Source organism: Schistocerca gregaria, chromosome 1, assembly GCF_023897955.1.
Source record: "Schistocerca gregaria isolate iqSchGreg1 chromosome 1, iqSchGreg1.2, whole genome shotgun sequence".
Lineage (NCBI taxonomy): Eukaryota > Metazoa > Arthropoda > Insecta > Orthoptera > Acrididae > Schistocerca > Schistocerca gregaria.
The window spans coordinates 958,995,043-959,014,053 of NC_064920.1; the positions used below are offsets into that span (position 1 = coordinate 958,995,043).

The 19,011-nt window shown below is 42.2% G+C and overlaps 1 protein-coding gene across 4 annotated transcripts in view; it reads left to right on the forward strand.

Annotated features, from left to right (window-relative positions):
- Window positions 1-19,011, forward strand: part of LOC126276318 (lachesin) — a 1,594,347-nt gene that overhangs the window by 1,361,771 nt on the left and 213,565 nt on the right. For all 4 annotated transcript variants that reach the window (XM_049977266.1, XM_049977267.1, XM_049977269.1 and 1 more), the window contains exon 7: window positions 9,563-9,691. In XM_049977266.1, the coding sequence (XP_049833223.1) occupies window positions 9,563-9,691 (129 nt within the window). The remainder of the gene's footprint in view (window positions 1-9,562; window positions 9,692-19,011) is intronic.

The following is a 19,011-nucleotide window of genomic DNA, read 5'->3' on the forward strand; positions in this document are numbered from 1 at the left end:
TTATGTCATTGAGCAAGTAAGCATGCGCTGAAAATGAACTGAGATGATAACTCGTGGTGTGTCACACCAGACCACTCAGAGCACTGATGACTCAGAAAAAAGACCATGAACCTCCAGAAACTGTAATGCATGAAGTCTTCTCAATTGAATGCGGCAACTGTGGTGTCTGTGAAAAAATCGAACCAGCAGCGGCCTTAGTTTGCGTAAGAGCTGTTATTTTGTTTTGCCGGAAAATCGTAAGTGTAGTAATAGAGCAACGAATTGAAGTTTTAAGTGAAACTTGGAAAAACTGCTGCTGAAACATTTTACGATAACAAGTGTATCGCGAAGACTGTGGCTGAAGCATTTCCTAGATAGGCAAGAAGGAGCTGAAGGTACCTCACGCCCGGGACACCCTCCAGTATATATATATATATATATATATATATATATATATATATATATATATATATATATATATATATATATATATGAAAAATCGAAGACGTAGTTGATTTCACTCGATTTGACCAGCGGTTAAATATTCGATCGGGTGCTGAAACTGAAGCAATAGTCAAAGAATGCGTGAGGTAAATTTCACAAAACTCATTTAACAGGATAAAAGTGTGTGTGAAACCTCTGCCGTAAGTTCACACCACCGTCTAAAAGGAAGCCTGTGAGAATATTTGCACTGATTCTTTAAAAAACATCGGAAACCATCCTAACATCTTGGAAAAAGTAATAACATGTGATGATTCTTGGTTTTTTACGTACCATTCGGAAACTAAGCGCCAGTCCACGGATTGTAAGTGGCTACCTTCGACATTCAAAGCTATAGTGATTGTCATTTTTCAATATTCATCTACATCTACATGACTACTCTGCAATTCACATTTAAGTGCTTGGCAGAGGGTTCATCGAACCACAATCATACTATCTCTCTACTATTCCACTCCCGAACAGCGAGCGGGAAAAACGAATACCTAAACCTTTCTATTCGAGCTCTGATTTCTCTTATTTTATTTTGATGATCATTCCTACCTATGTAGGTTGGGCTCAACAAAATATTTTCGCATTCGGAAGAGAAAGTTGGTGACTGAAATTTCGTAAAAAGGTCTCGCCGCGACGAAAAACGTCTATGCTGTAATGACTTCCATCCTAACTCGTGTATCATATCTGCCACACTCTCTCCCCTATAACGTGATAATACAAAACGGGCTGCCCTTTTTGCACCCTTTCGATGTCCTCCATCAATCCCACCTGGTAAGGATCCCACACCGCGCAGCAATATTCTAACAGAGGACGAACGAGTGTAGTGTAAGCTGTCTCTTTAGTGGACTTGTTGCATCTTCTAAGTGTCCTGCCAATGAAACGCAACCTTTGGCTCGCCTTCCCGACAATATTATCTATGTGGTCCTTCCAACTGAAGTTGTTCGTAATTTTAACACCCAGGTACTTAGTTGAATTGACAGCCTTGAGTATTGTACTATTTATCGAGTAATCGAATTCCAACGGATTTCATATTCTTGGAAGTGTGTACCTGAAGCTCAAACTAGTATGTAACATTATTACCTTGAGATGATCGCTCAAATCTGTGAGAAAATAGGAAAAGGAGACAAGCCCAATTGTGCAAGAGAAAGTCAAAGGTCCTGCATCAAAACAACGAAGCGGCTCATATCGCACTGTCTGATAAGAGGTTTTCAGCTAAGTACAGCATCCCAATTTTAGACTAAACACCTTATTTGCGTGACCTAGCACCGTGTGATTTTTTCCTATTCCCCAGGCTCAACTCTGTATTAAAACCAAAAAAATATCAGTTCCTTACAGCAGTGAAAGAAAAAGCAGAGCGCATCATCAAGCAGCTCACAGAGGAAGATTTCCAGCACTGTTTCCATCATTGGAAAATTTGCCTGGAGCGTTTTAGGAATAGGGGAGGAGAGTTTATTGGGGGTATAATCACTAAACACATTGAGGCGACGAAAGTCATTCTGTAGCGATATACACTAAACGGATGCCTTTGGTGTAGCATATACAACGCATAGAAGGGCAGAACACTGTCGGAGCTGTCATTTGTACTCAGGAGACAAAAGCACCCAAGCCAATGGGGTGCACCCCTCCAAACCCAACCCCACCCCCATATCTCTCAGGAAAAGGAAAAGTATAGTGTACTCATTTCTTTCTGTTTAGGGGAAGCTGTTTGAATATCAGCGTTATGACGATTTTTAACATGGTCGAACCAGAAAATTTTTAATATCATCTCACAAGTCACCATTGGTCTTCGAAAATATCAAAAACACACCATACCCCCAAGTGTAGCCTCCTCCCTCCCCCCTCCCTCCCAGCAAACTATAGTATGGGCACCGTTGTCAAGTACACTACTGGCAATTAAAATTGCTACACCAAGAAGAATTGCAGATAATAAAAGGGTATTCATTGGACAAGAACTAAAACTCACATGTGACTACATTTTCACGCAATTTGGGAGCATAGATCCCGAGAAATCAGTACCCAGAACAACCACCTCTGGCCGTAATAACGGCCTTCATACGCTTGGCATTGAGTCAAACAGAGCTTGGATGGCGTGTAAGATACAGCTGCCGATGCAGCTTCAACACGATACTACAATTCATCAAGAGTAGTGACTGGCGTATTGTGACGAGCCAGTTGCTCGGCCACCATTGACCACACGTTTTCAATTGGTGAGAGATCTGGAGAACGTGCTGGCCAGGGCAGCAGTCGAACATTTTCTGTATCCAGAAAGGCAAGTACAGGACATGCGGTCGGGCATTATCCTGCTGAAATGTAGGGCCTTGCAGGGATCGAATGAAGGGTAGAGCCACGGGTCGTAACGCACCTGAAATGTAACGTCCACTGTCCAAAGTGCCGACAATGCGAACAAGAGGTGACCGAGACGTGTAACCAATCGCACCCCATACCATCACGCTGGGTGATACGCCAGTATGGCGATAACGAATAAACGCTTCCAATGTGCGTTCACTGCAATGTCGCCAAACACGGATGCGACCAGCAAGATGCTGTAAACAGAACCTGGATTCATCCAAAAAAATTACGTTGTGCCATTCCTGCACCCAGGTTCGTCGTTGAGCACACCATCGCAGGCGCTCCTGTCAAGGGTAACCGCAGTAATGGTCTCCGAGCTGATAGTCCATACTGCTGCAAACGTCGTCGAACTGTTCGTGCAAATGGTTCTTGTCTTGCAAGATCGAGATGTGGCTGCACGATCCGTTACAGCCATGCGGATAAGATGCCTGTCATCTCGACTGCTCCCTGATACGAGGCCGTTGGGATCCAGCACGGCGTTCCATATTTTGCTAACAGTCATTGGATCACGACCAACGCGAGCAGCAATGTCGCGATACGACAACCCGCAATCGCAATAGGCTACAACACGACCTTTATCACAGTCGGAAACGTGATGGTACACATTTCTTCTCCTTACACGAAGCATGACACCAACGTTTCACCAGGCAACGCCGGTCAGCTGATGTTTGTGTATGAGAAATCGGTTGGAAACTTTCCTCAGGTCAGCACGTTGTCGGTGTCGTCACCGGCGCCAACCTTGTGTGAATGCTCTGAAAAGCTAATCATGTGGATATCACAGCATATTCTTCCTGTCGGTGAAATTTCACGTCTGTAGCACGTCATCTTCTTGGTGTAGCAATTTTAATGACCAGTAGCGTAATTCATATGGAAAGTTTTCCCACGTGATCATGGCCGCAGGACGTGATTTACTAGACACTGAACGCGGAATTGTAGTTGGAGCTACAAGCATGGAACATTCCATTGCGGAAATCGTTAGGGAATTCAATATCCTGGTATCTATACTGTCAAGAGTGTGCCGAGAATACCAAATTTCAGAAAGTACCTCTCACCACGGACAATGCAGTGGCCGACGGCCATCACTCAACGACCAAGAACAGCGGCGTTTGCTTAGAGATGCCGTTGATAACAGTGAAGCAGCACTGCATGATGTAACGGCAGAAGTCAATGTAGGGCCTACATATCCGTTAGGACAGGGAGGCGAAATTTGGCGTTGATGGTTTATGGCAGCCGACGACCGACGCGGGTGTCTTTGCTAGCAGTACGACATCGCCTGCAGCGGCTCTCCTAAACTTGTGGCCACATCACTTGGACACGAAGACGACTGAAAAAGCGTGGCCTAGTTAGATGAGATTCGATTTCGGCTGGTAAGAGCTGCTGGTAGGATTCTAGTTTGGCGCAGAGCACACGAAGCCATGGAGCTAAGTTATCAACAAGACACTATGTAAGCTGGTGGTGGCTGTGAAACATCCTGGTAGATTAAAACAGTGTGCCGGACCGAGACTCGAACTCGGGACCTATGCCTTTCGCGGGCAAGTGCTGTACCATCTGAGCTACCCAAGCATGACACACGACCCGTCCTTATACCTTTACTTCCGCCAATACCTCGTCTCCTACTTTCCAAACTTCACAGAAGCTCTGCTGCAAACCTTGCAGAACTAGCACTCCTGGAAGAAAGAATATTGCGGAGACATGGCTTAGTCACAGCTTTGGGGCTGTTTCCTGAATGATATTTTCACTCTTTAGCGGAGTGTGCGCTGATATGAAACTTCCTGGCAGATTAAAACTGTGTGCCGGACCGAGACTCGAACTCCGGACCTATGCCTTTCGCGGGCAAGTGCTCTACCATCTTTTTTTCATAAAATAACACAATATCCTTTGAAAACGGAAAACATAAAAGGTAGCTACAATTCCGCAACGGCCTTCTATTATTATTCTTTTTTATTATTATTCTTTATATTTTTGTGGTTAACATAAATGAGTAGACTCGAACTCCGGACCAATGCCTTTCGCGGGCAAGTGCTCTACCATCTTTTTTTTCATAAAATAACACAATATCCTTTGAAAACGGGAAACATAAAAGGTAGCTATATTTCCGCAACGGCCTTCTATTTTTATTCTTTTTTTATTTTTATTCCTTATATTTTTGTGGTTAACATAAATGAGTATACAGTCTCACCATCAGCAGCAAACACTTTTTTTTTTTAGTACAGGAGAAAGAAAACAAATAGGCTGCAGACAGAGAGCTATGTGTGAAAGGGATAAACATGTATAAGGAAAAAAAAAAAACTTTGAAGGGAGGACAAAAGAGAAGTGACATTAAATAGGAATACTTTCCGCGCCATGCTCCACTTTGGCGCGCCATCAGAAAAAAATGCATTCTATCATTGACCATTGAAGGGGAACGTGGGATCTTCCAGTCTTGGCTGGCACTGTTCATTGAGATTCCAGCTTTGAGGCGGGTTGGTGAAAATACTCTGTAAATAGTTCGCGAAAGTGGCCCGATAGTGTCGATGTCGGCGAAGGGTCTGATGATGTACTTGGAGTGGTGTCCAAAAGTCCGCCGGATCGACGATGTCGTCCCGGAAGAGGTAGTTGACAGCCATGCCACTGATCCATGTGATGGCGTGCCACTTAGCCGGTGGAAAGTAGGTCGTGTCGGGATATATCATCATAGTAGGAGTAACGTGATGTGGTGGTACTCGGAGGTAGAATGCCACAATTTCTGTACGAGGGTCCAGATAGCTGCTGCTGGCCCACACTCAAAACGATGTAAATCTGTATCTTCGACATTGCATTTGAGGTACAGGGGTGAGTCCACCAGAGCGATCATCTGAGCTACCCAAGCACGACACACGACCCGTTCTTATACCTTTACTTCCGCCAGTACCTCGTCTCCTACTTTCCAAACTTCACAGAAACTCTCTTGCGAACCTTGCATAACTAGCACTCCTGGAAGAAAGAATATTGCGGAGACATGGCTTAGTCACAGCCTTGGGGTTGTTTCCTGAATGATATTTTCACTCTGCAGCGGAGTGTGCGCTGATATGAAACATCCTGGCAGATTAAAACTGTGTGCCGGATCGAGACTCGAACTCGGGACCTATGCCTTTCACGGGAAAATGCTCTACTATCTGAGATACCCAACAACAACTCACGCCCCGTCCTCACAGCTTTGAATGTAGGAGACGGGGTATGGGCGGAAGTAAAGCTGTGAGGACGAGTCGTGACTCGTGCTTTGGTAGGTCAGATGGTGGAGCACTTGTTCGCGAAACGCATAGGTCCCGAGTTCGAGTCTCGGTCCGGAATACAGTTTTAATCTTCCAGGAAGTTTCATATCAGCGCACACTCCGCTGCAGAGTGAAAACCTCATTCTGGTGGTGGCCGTATTTCCGTGGAATAGACTGGATCCTCTGGTCCAACTAAACCTATCGTTGACTGGAAATGCTTACATTAGGCAACCTGGAGGCCCAAACAACGATGCTCCTTGTCACCGGACCACATTTGTTCGCGATGGATTTGTAAAAGTTTCTGGACAGTTCGAGCGTATGATTTGGCTACCGAGATCGCCCGACATGGATACCACCAACCATTTATGGGCCATATTAGAGAACTCAGTTTGTGGGAAAAATCCAGTACCGGCGACACTTTCACAATTACTACGGATGGCTATGGAGGTAGCATGGCTCAATATTTTTGCAGGGGACTTCTAACGACTTGTTGAGTCCATGCCACATCGAGTTGCAGCACTACATGATGTGAGAAGGTATCCCATGACTTGTCACATCAGTGTACATATGTTTCTGAAATAAAACGTTTTACGGGAGTAGTACCATTATTTTGTAGCCACAATTCGTACTTTCTGTCAACCGACCCATTCTCTCAGTCATGTTGCTTCAGAAATCTCTTTTTTTTACCAATTCAGTTCTGTACCTTCCCATTAGCTAATTCGACCTTCTCATTTAGTCTTCAGCATACATCTGTAGCACTACATTTCCAAATTTTGTATTTTATTGTTGTCTAAACTGGTTATCGTCACGTTGCAATCCGTATAAGTCTCCACTCTAGACAAAATCTTGAAAAAAGATTTTGCTACACTTAAATTTATATTAGATGTTAACAACTACCATTTTTCAGAAATACTTCCCTTACTATTGCCCGTCAGAATCTTATATTCTCTCTACTTCGACCATCATCAATTATTTTGCTGCTCAGCTAACAAACCTCATCTACTACTTTAACTGTTTCAATTCCTAATCTTATTCCTTTAGCACCACCTGATTTATCTCGACTACATTCCATTACTCTCCTTTTGCTTTTGTGAACGTTCGTCACATAACCTCTTTCTATGTCACTACCCCTTCGTAATTTACTTTTCCATCTTATCATTTGGTGAACAACTCTATCCACGAAACTCCGTCTTCTACCTTTTCCACCTTTTTTTAAAGAAAAAACGGTGTGACGGATCGCTTATATCGCCCGTCGTAAATTATCTTACCCGGAGATCCCAGGGTGTAGGCTGCTAGCGATGGGACAGTTGAGCGAGTAATCACTGTCTGGACAACGGGATTTTCCAGGTGTTAACAGAAGTATTACAGACAGTATAATGTAAGTCATTGGGTCCGCTGCTGGTAAAACGATCGGCGTACCAAATAGCTGGTCTTCAGTAGCGTGCCGCCGACAGCTGGGTTAGAATGAGGTCGCTATAAAAGAGTCTATAAGGTCTGTTGTGAAAAATGTTGAAAAGAAACTTATGTTCTGATCTGTACGTGACTAAGTAAGGTCTTAGCGTGCGGCTAATCTTCATTTGCTTTTAACTATCATATGTCAATGACAGTTAGGGTTTTAAGAGGTGCAATGTTGTTATTGTTTTGAGGCAATATAGAGGGAGTCTCATACTTTTTGGTCAAATTGAAACTGATTATATTGAGATACAGAAGTAATTCTAGGATATGAGTATTTGTTGTGTTAAGGGCATACACAGCGCATACAGCATAACAACAACGTAGCTTATAGTAACTGAAATTACAATTAAATCAATACAATGAAATGAGTACCCTTAGCTGCTTACAGGCCTTGATATACATCATCGGGGACAGTTGAAAATGTGTTTCCCGACCAGGACTCGAAACCGGGATCTCCTGCTTACATGGAAGACGCTCTATCCACGCTCTATGCACAGCGAGAAGGAACATGAGGCATTTATGTCCTGGCGGTAGTGTCCCGTAAATACAGAATCATAATTACCAATATAATTTAGTCTTCGTCGTTGTCATATTTGGTGTCAGAGCCCACTCTGCTATTTAGTCTTACAGTGTAGGGGCTCTAACATACTCCAAGACACGTTGAACAGTGAAAATATAATACTCAAAGAGCACTTCTTTTTCCTTTCCTATGCTTCGTTTTTGCAGTTATTACATAAGTTTATCCTGATCGTAAAATTCTGATAACGACAGTCCAACTAAACAGTGGCCACCATTGTGCTAAGAGCTGCTTGAAGCCTTTGACGTCAGTTTATCCAGTAGAACCACTACATCTACAACGGTTCATAATATTAAACGGAGTTTCTCTTTATTTGATGAGTCGACACGGAGAGAATATTAGCGTGAACCATTCCCCTAGTAGTCAACAGTACTCTGCTCTACGAAGCGTTGTAGAGTTATAAGTTGTGTGCTGGTGTACAACAGTGAAGTTAAGTCAGAAAAACTAACACCAGTCGGCAGTACTAACAAATGCAAGATTTCACTTTAAGACTTGCAAGTCGTACTAATGTAAGATAAAAAAAAAGAAGAAAATTACGAATTTCTAACACTTAACGAATAAGACATCTCTAGCTGGACCACTAAAATACTATGAGGTCCTCCCGTCTGGCTAATGCAGTATATAGTCAGTAAGTGATAATCAAAGGAGTGGCGTCCGAGAGCGTGGATTACAGGCAACTGAATCTAGCACAGCGTCTGACTCAACTCATCATAGAGGTCCATACATCGTATCTTAGACAGGCTTTATACATGGACAGTTCACAAATTTCACGTGGTGGGAAGCAACATACCTTTTGCACACTGCAGTAACCTTGTCTTCAGCTGTACCATCAACACATTGGGAGTAGCCTCACATTTCAAGACAACCAATGAACGCATTTTCATTAGGATCGAGCAATGCAGAAGTGGTGTAGCATGATTCTATGTTTCCCTCAGGATTACGCCATGGTGCAGAATATTTACAGTTTCTTCAGTTTGATGCGAAAAAACGTGGTATTTGTTATTGTTTGAACAGTACAGTTCATTTTTAATGACGTAGTCCTCTCATTTTCTTTAAAGTTAAGAAGTTATCTTTTTCTTATGCTAATGAAAACAAATACGAGATTCTTGCATACAGTTTCGCTTCCTTTTCCTGATTTCAATTTGTTTACTTATTGCTGATGTATCTGCATATTAGTGTGGCGAAATTGTCAATGAGGTCTAGGCCAGCAACCACAATACATTGAATTAAAGTACTTTATTAATAGGTTTGGTTTTATAACTTTTGTAGCGTAGTTTACACGACTTTTGTAGATACCTGTTGAATTTAATCTGATCACGCATGTCAGTCGCTGAATGTGTAAAGGACAGAAGTTTTTGATTGTGCGAATGTTGTGAGCGTGAGAAGGAAAGGAATAGTTGAAATGAGTTTTAACATTTGACAGTAAAGGCCTCGTTACGCCAGCCTCCTGGACTGAGCTTTGACCGGTTTGTGTCGACAGTGAACGTGGTGGACGGGGAGGTGCTGACCATCACCAAGGTGAGCCGGCTGCACATGGGCGCCTACCTGTGCATCGCCTCCAACGGCGTCCCGCCCTCCATCAGCAAGAGGGTGCTGCTGCGAGTGCAGTGTAAGTAGACTCACCGCCGGCTCTGCCGTCAGCCGCATGCGCTTTCTGCAGCGTCGCTGTCTGTCTGCTCTAGCAGCTGTCTGCGGAGCCGCTGCTACGGTAAGCAGGGTAGCACTAAACAACGTCTTCAGGTGTTATCCTCCCACGTTTCCTGCCTCTGAGGAGAATAATAACTTTGGATAATCATCTTGAGGTTGAAGCTCGTTTGTTTGTGTTTGCTTTAACAAATAACATATGTCTTTGGGTGGGGTCAGCAGAATACAATTTTGTTTTCTGTCCCAGACATGTTTCACTGCAGTTGCAGCATAATCAGTGGGTTTTTTTCATAATTATGCCTGACCAACATAAGGATTATTCTGTGATGTTTCAATACATACAAATAATTAGTTTCTAAATAGGAATTACAGATTTGTAAAGATCTCATAAAATTGTGTATTCTTAGCTTCTTCCCACATGGTGTGGTTTTCCTGCTGTATTACGTTTCTACGGTGTCTGTTTTCCTTTATAGTTTGTCACCTGAAACTATATAAAACTCAATCGCAAAACATTTACACAAAAATTTCGAGCTCTAAACTGCTATGGCTATTCCTGAGATTAATAATTTATGTGAAGACTGTGTGTGTGTGTGTGTGTGTGTGTGTGTGTGTGTCTGTGTATCTATTTACAATATGTTGCACTTATAGTAACTTTTTCGTTTCTCTTTCATTGTCAAGTTCTGTGTATTGAGTTCTCACTGTCACTGTCACTGTCGGTGTCACTGTTTACCTGCTGTGATAACAAGATGGCGGACAATGGAACAGATGAATGTGTTAAACAAGATGGAGGATAGTGGAACAGTTGAAGATGCCATTGGCAGTTGTTTCGAATTTCTCAGAGGTGTGTGTGTGTGTGTGTGTGTGTGTGTGTGTGTGTGTGTGTGTGTGTGTGTGGAAAGAGAGAGAGAGAGAGAGAGAGAATAGGTTTGAGGACTATCATTATTATTATTATAAATATGTATATTTATTTATTCTTAGTCTTATGTATGTATTTATGTGTATGTATGTGTGTGTGTTGTGTGCGGGGGGGGGGGGGGGGGTTATATCGGTTGGTATTGCGTAATAATTCTTTGAGAGAAGAGAACAGGTTTCCATTGCAGAGAGCCATGTATTCATTTATTACTTTCTTTCCTTCAACTATGGCTTTTACCATTCTTCATGTATCTATAAACACAAATTAATATGTGATGTGAATGTAAAAGAACTGATTCCACATTGTTACAGCATGTTGTGGAAAAAGAACCATGGAACATGGAATCTATTAATGGACCAACTAACTAGCAGCTTTACCTTTCATCTCTTTGTATCATCGCTAGATTAATTAAAGGGTATTTACTTGTGAATATCTCTGTTACTATCAGACTTAGCTTCTCAAGTGAGTAAATGTACTGTGACACTATGTATGTTTCCAGCTCCGTAAAGGGATACTTATGAGAAGTGTGTGTTTGTGTGTATGTATGTGTGTGTGTGTGTGTGTGTGTGTGTGTGTGTGTGTGTCTGTGTTTGTGTCTGTCTACTCCACAATTAAATCTTATTATATTTTTTTATGCAATGAACACTACTTGCCTAACCAGGAATTACGCCAGAATAGCATTCCATAAGACATCAATGAATGAAAATTTGCAAAATATGTTAACTTAGTGAATTTTATATACCCAAAGTTATCAACATTAGTCTTATTGTAAAATTAGCTAAACCAAAACCTAAGAATAAATACTCTCCTACCGTATTTGTCGTTTTTTTTTTTTGTGTACCAGGTCAGCAGGAGATGGGATATTATTGACACAAAAACGACATTTACTATTTTTCCCTTGATGCTTCTTTGCTTGGCATCTAAACAATGCTTGTATCATCGGACTGAAATAAAGTGGAAGGTTATTCACATAAAGAAATAGCAGTAGAGAACAATGATCGAACCCCAAAACCAAAACTTAAGAATAAATAATGTACTACCTATTTATTGCTTTTTTTGTGTACCAGGTCAGTAGGAGATGGGATATTATTTACACAAAATCATCATTGACTATTTTTTTCTGTTGATAATTCTTTGCTTGGCATCCAAACAATGCTTGTATCATCTGAAGGCTGGGCTAATTGTGTCTCCTGACTGAAATAAGGTGGAAGATTATTAACATAAAGCCATAACAGTAGGGAGCAATGATCAAACCCTGTGGGACTCATTGTAACTTCTCCCCTTGCAGGTGACACAGCGCACCTATTTGTGTGACAAAGTTAGTTTTTATGCAACAGTCACAAACGGTTTCATCCACATTAGCTGTCTCCAGATGGTTGCGACTCTTCATAATGTGTTATTGTGTAAACAAATAAACAAAAATTACAAAAGTCAGTCTCCATGTCTGTAAATGATATCTCGTCCCTATTTGTTTTAGGTGGACAGCGTTTTATGGTAGCTTTTTTCATTCTGCAGTCAAACATTTGCCTAAAGAAACGTGTAAAACCGTCTAAAAGCCATACTTGAGCTGGACAGTGCATTAGCCACTGTCGTCAGTGTGCCATGTGATTTACATTCTTCCAGCACACCCTAGTGACACACAAAGTAGTATGCTGCACATTACGCTATACTAACATGTTGTCAAAAATATGTACAGTACATTAAATGAAGTTTTCGTCTGTATAATCTGCCCTAATATTTTGTGTATGCAGATGGACTCAGGTAAATGAACATTTGTGCTTCCATTTATAAGAGGCGAACATAGTTTTGTATGAGTACATTACTCTCAGCTTCAAATATCCCAATCATAATGCTCAAATTATTTTAATATTATTTTATCCTCAGATAGTATACAGTATCCAGAATGAGATTTTCACTCTGCAGCGGAGTGTGCGCTGATATGAAACTTCCTGGCAGATTAAAACTGTGTGCCCGACCGAGACTCGAACTCGGGACCTTTGCCTTTCGCGGGCAAGTGCTCTACCAACTGAGCTACCGAAGCACGACTCACGTCCGGTACTCACAGCTTTACTTCTGCCAGTATCCGTCTCCTACCTTCCAAACTTTACAGAAGTTCTTCTGCGAAACTTGCAGAACTAGCACTCCTGAAAGAAAGGATATTGCGGAGACATGGCTTAGCCACAGCCTGGGATGTTAATCTATTCTGTGTTCACTGTACAGTATAAATTAACCACTAAGAAACATTTCTATAGCAATATGTTAACAAACATTATCCACTTTCAGTGCTCACACATATTCTCCAAACCAGTCAAACAGACCTCCAATTTTAAAATATCTTTCAATATTGGCAAATACAAGAAAATTAATTCTATTTCATTTGAGACATAAACATAAATAAGTAAGAAACATCGGTAGTGTTTATTAACATATTAAATGTCAAGATTATATGAAAGATCTTGTGAAATAAAATTAGAGAGCAGGCCACATTATTTGGAAACTGATGAAGAGTTTATCAAAACAGTTAAAGATAAATTGAATATCTCCTTAGAGCCTGATAGAATGGTTGAAAATAAAGGAATACGAGCTGTTGATAAGATATGTCTTAATTCATAATGGGAGAAATTTGGACAAAGGGAAAGTATCACTCAAATAATATACATAACAAATTTATAGCGATTTTATGAGACACTGCTGAATCACCAATTAATAATGTAGATTTCAATTTTATTATTAATGACAGTATGGTTCAGATGAATATCAGTTTCAAAGATTGTTATATGGAAAATAATACAGGTATAAATATTTTTAAATCTGCTTTCACTGCATCAAATGGGAGAGATTAGATTGTATGATAGATAAACTAGGAGAATCTGTTATATATATTGATACAAATAGTAAAATATGTATTGATAATTGATGAAAATATGGAGGAAACAGGTTGCATGTTAGGCGAATGGACTGATGAATTGGGAAATAGCAAGATTACAAATTGGGCTTCATCTGGCTCGAAAAGTTATTATGAGAAAAATTACAAAAAAAAAATATATGAAAGTAAAGGGAGTCATGTTTAAATTATAAAGATATTTAAAAGCTGACCTGAGAGTGAAATGAAAGAAAAGATACAATTAGAGAACAGTCTAATCAATAGAGATATTGCTACTAAAAATCCAGCCTACCACAGGCTGAGAAAGAATTCGCATAAAAGAGTACTTCTAGAAAATTATGATATCATACCTTACGGACATTAAGAATTATTTGTTATTTACTAAATTTAAAAAAATGAATAGATTTTTCTCTATCTTCTAATGTGAGAATAAAATCTATTCTACATTTGTTGAACCAATTATATTAATTGATTAGTTGATTTTATTGTATTCTCTGTCATGTAAATCTTAATTACTAAGATATAACTTATTAAAAATAATGAATAGGGATTAATATCATTATGTATTATGTTCGTTAAATTGTATATTTGTAAATTATAATTTGCTACTTTTTTACAGTCATAAAGAAGAGAATCTGACTTTTCTATTTTCTCCCATATTTCTATATCAGTTTCATCATAACTACTAAATCTCATATTGTATTCCTTCTTATAAATTTGTTTTTGAAATATGGTCCTGACTTCGGAAATGGTCTGGAAGTGAAGATGGTTTAAAATATACTTTGCAAATATTAATTCAACTTTTTTCTCTCTTGGTTTACTATTTCTGTCAACAAAAATACCAACACATTAGTTGTATTATTATGGATTAAAACATTTAAAAATAATGATAACGAATTTCATGACATGGAGTTCAATATATGAGTAAATTATGGTATTTATTTTTTATTTATTCAATTTTTATATTTTATTTTTGTGGTTGCAATGGATGTGATTATTAAATATCTCCCCGCCCCCTCCCCCACAGCGCTGAATGGGCCCATTTACTACCAGCAGATACGCCGCTGCACAGTGAAAATTTTCGTTCACGTACCTTTTAAGTTATCTACAGAAAACTGTCTTTTAAAAATCAATTAGTGTGTTCTGGTACAGATGCGAAGGTGAAACAGTCATAAGAAAACGAAAAAAAACTGTATGAAAATAAGAATAATTGTAACTCAAGATTAAAGTTTGTTGTAAGACTCCTTAATAGGGTAAAATCCACTGCTAAAGGATTGCTCAAAATTCGTTTCGTTCTACGTCTTTGCTAGTCACGGAGTTCACAGAAAAATTCTGGACGGGGTTGGGGAGTGAAGTCGTGGTGGTGGGGGTAGCTGGCGCCTCGTTCACATCTCTGTCAGAGTATTCTGACCTGTCTGGCGAAGAGGACGGTGGTGAGCAAGCTCTCGACGAATAGCCGCTGTCGCTGGATTCCATGCCACACTCAGCTGGTATCCTTCGTTACTGTTTATAAGATCCTCGTGAATCCGAATTTCGATGGGCTCTTTTATAACGCTGTCCCAAAACCTGACGCCTCAGCAGAGCACCTTGTTCTCGAAGTCAAATGTGTGGTCTTGCTTGATTCTGTGTTCTGCTATTACCAATTTCTCCGCCTGTCCCCGCCGCACATGACTCTTATGTTCCTCTCTGCGTTCAAAATAAATCGCTGCGTATGTTCATTGTACTGTTGACCGCATTCGCGGGAGATGCTGTAAATTCCTGGTACTTTGAGTTTAAGTTGGTGTTTGGCAGAGCAAACTCACTCGGTGGTAGTCGGAAGACTGTTTTTACTTTCGATATTTTCAGAAGTCTCACAATTCAGGCTGAAAGCTGTACCAAATACGGAAGAGAAGCGATTTTCTTGTCTTCTTCTCTTTCTTTCTAATTTTTCGCGGCTTGCCTCGTCATAAACGCCCACCTAATCTGCACACACAGTTTTGCGAAATACCTCCTTCAGGTGCTGCAGTCAGTCTGAGAATCTTCGTCACTATGACGTGCACCCTGTTCATCAAGTGTAACTGCATTATTCCTCTCTGGGCTGGATGGTGGCAGCTTCTTGCATGCAGGTATAGGTCTGTGTAAGTCTTCTACCTATATACTTAATAGCCTAGTGTACCATCTGCCTTTTTCCTTATTCGTATAACCAGAAATGGGAGCAAATCATTCTCTACCATTTCCATAGTAACGGCGACTACCATTTCCATAGTAACGGCGATGTTATCATGGATGCTGTTAAGATGTTACCTAACCTTATCAAGAGCCTGCCTGCTATGTTCCTATGTTCACAAACCACATAAGCATCGTAAGCAAAGCGGCAGATGAGCTTCGGATTTTGGCGAGCAGTTGGTCTGGCCACCTCCTTGAAGTGTTTCATGTAAGGATTAGCGATTCCTGGAGCAAAGGAGATCCCACGGCCATTACGTGTATTCATAAACTCTTCAATGCACTTAAAGACGGTGGTCGTTAGTGCATGTTGAAAGAGTTTCATTACTTGAGGCTAGAAATGTTGATTCAGCAGAGCCAAGAAGCCTTACAGAGGTACTCGCGTGAAGAGCGAAGTAACATCTAAGCTAACTAGAAGGTAATCTCTTAGTAATTGCAAGTCCTTAAGTATTCTCTTGAAATATGCCGAGTTCTTCAGGCGAAGACAACAGTATCCCACAAGGGGTTTTAGGAATGTTGCCAGATATTTGGATACTCCTTAGTTGTGCGAATCGATTGTGTCGAGTATCATCCGTAGAGGCATACCTTCTTTGTATACCTAGTGTGGCCGTATACGCGAGGTGATGTTGGCGATCTGGGCTACAGCCAATTTCCTCACTCTCTCTGGTAAATCTGAGTCCTTCAGCAGCGCCGCTATTTGTATTGTTATTGTCGATGTTCGATCATTTTTGGAATTTACTGTAGATCGTGTATTGTAATATCGAGCTGATTTTATGCTGGCAATCGTCGGTGCCCGACAGCACAGTTTCGTTTCCCTTGTCTGGGGGAAGAACTATAGTGTTAGTGTCATCCATCAGCCCACGGATAGCCTCCAGTTCTGGTATAGTCATGTTCGTTTTCGGAAGCCGGAACTTATCAATGATCCTGTAGTTTTTCGTCCTGATCTTCTCTTCTTCTTCCTTCACCAGGCCCGAATTGCCTTCTACACGCTGCTAATAATGTCCCATTTCGACGTCGTCCTCTGGATAGGTGCAAACGTCAAACCTTTTGTTACGACACATGTTGTAGCTGCGTCCAGTACTTCAGCTGTCAGATTGACAACGGATCTTGTGTTGTTGGTCATCTGGTTGGTCATCTGCCCTCTGGATAGCCTGTCAAATTTGCCGAGCTGTTTTCTTGTTACACGACTTTGCTGTACCTCACTGTAGACGTAAGAGCTGCAGTTCACGCAGCTCCACGGATCTGCTGGTAATACACTCCTGGAAATGGAAAAGAGAACACATTGACACCGGTGTGTCAGACCCACCATACTTGCTCCGGACACTGAGAGAGGGCTGTACAAGCAATGATCACACACACGGCACAGCGGACACACCAGGAACCGCGGTGTTGGCCGTCGAATGGCGCTAGCTCCGCAGCATTTCTGCACCGCCGCCGTCAGTGTCAGCCAGTTTGCCGTGGCATACGGAGCTCCATCGCAGTCTTTAACACTGGTAGCATGCCGCGACAGCGTGGACGTGAACCGTATGTGCAGCTGACGGACTTTGAGCGAGGGCGTATAGTGGGCACGCGGGAGGCCGGGTGGACGCACCGCCGAATTGCTCAACACGTGGGGCGTGAGGTCTCCACAGTACATCGATGTTGTCGCCAGTGGTCGGCGGAAGGTGCACGTGCCCGTCGACCTGGGACCGGACCGCAGCGACGCACGGATGCACGACAAGACCGTAGGATCCTACGCAGTGCCGTATTGGACCGCACCGCCACTTCCCAGCAAATTAGGGACACTGTTGCTCCTGGGGTATCGGCGAGGACCATTCGCAACCGTCTCCATGAAGCTGCGCTAAGGTCCCGCACACCGTTAGACCGTCTCCCGCTCACGCCCCAACATCGTGCAGCCCGCCTCCAGTGGTGTCACGACAGGCGTGAATGGAGGGACGAATGGAGACCTGTCGTCTTCAGCAATGAGAGTCGCTTCTGCCTTGGTGCCAATGATGGTCGTATGCGTGTTTGGCGCCGTGCAGGTGAGCGCCACAATCAGGACTGCATACGACCGAGGCACACAGGGCCAACACCCGGCATCATGGTGTGGGGAGCGATCTCCTACACTGGCCGTACACCTCTGGTGATCGTCGAGGGGACACTGAATAGTGCACGGTACATCCAAACCGTCATCGAACCCATCGTTCTACCATTCCTAGACCGGCAAGGGAACTTGCTGTTCCAACAGGACAATGCACGTCCGCATGTATCCCGTGCCACCCAACGTGCTCTAGAAGGTGTAAGTCAACTACCCTGGCCAGCAAGATCTCCGGATCTGTCCCCCATTGAGCATGTTTGGGACTGGATGAAGCGTCGTCTCACGCGGTCTGCACGTCCAGCACGAACGCTGGTCCAACTGAGGCGCCAGGTGGAAATGGCATGGCAATCCGTTCCACAGGACTACATCCAGCATCTCTACGATCGTCTCCATGGGAGAATAGCAGCGTGCGTTGCTGCGAAAGGTGGATATACACTGTACTAGTGCCGACATTGAGCATGCTCTGTTGCCTGTGTCTATGTGCCTGTGGTTCTGTCAGTGTGATCATGTGATGTATCTGACCCCAGAAGTGTGTCAATAAAGTTTCCCCTTCCTGGGACAATGAATTCACGATGTTCTTATTTCAATTTCCAGGAGTGTATGTTTGCCATTCTAGGTGACATGCGAGCAGGGCAAGTGCATTGTAGTCCAGCCCTTCACGTGTAAGGCGAAAGTTCTCCCTCATTGTGGCCATGCCCACTCGTTGTAAAATTCGGTCGGTCTTCTTCGATTTCACTGGGTGTCGCAGTTCCGCAAATGGTGGTAGGATGTTCTCATATCGACATCGCTGAAGGAAAGTCAATGTGCTGAGGAGTTTGGCTTTCTTGTTGATTTTTTTTATGCAGTTGCTTAAAGCTGCTTACCGTCTCCGCGCCGTAGAGATGCTGAATGTAGAATTTCTGGGCTTATACAAATGATGAAAACCTCTTGGGTTTACAGCCAAGTGGCAGTATAATAAAACCGCGACGTTCTTGAAAATGACATACTCATCATTGGGCACTGTGGGGGGTGAAGTCGCGGTGGTGGTTATAGCTGGATCACTATTTTATTACGCTGTTCCAACAGTTGGATGCTTGGTAGAGCTCCTTGGTGTTCTCGAAGTCAAATGTATGGTCTTCCTAGATTATGTGTTTTGTTATCGCCGATATCATCATTTGTCCCAGCCGCACATGCCTTATATGTTTCTCGAATCATTTGTCCAATGTTCTA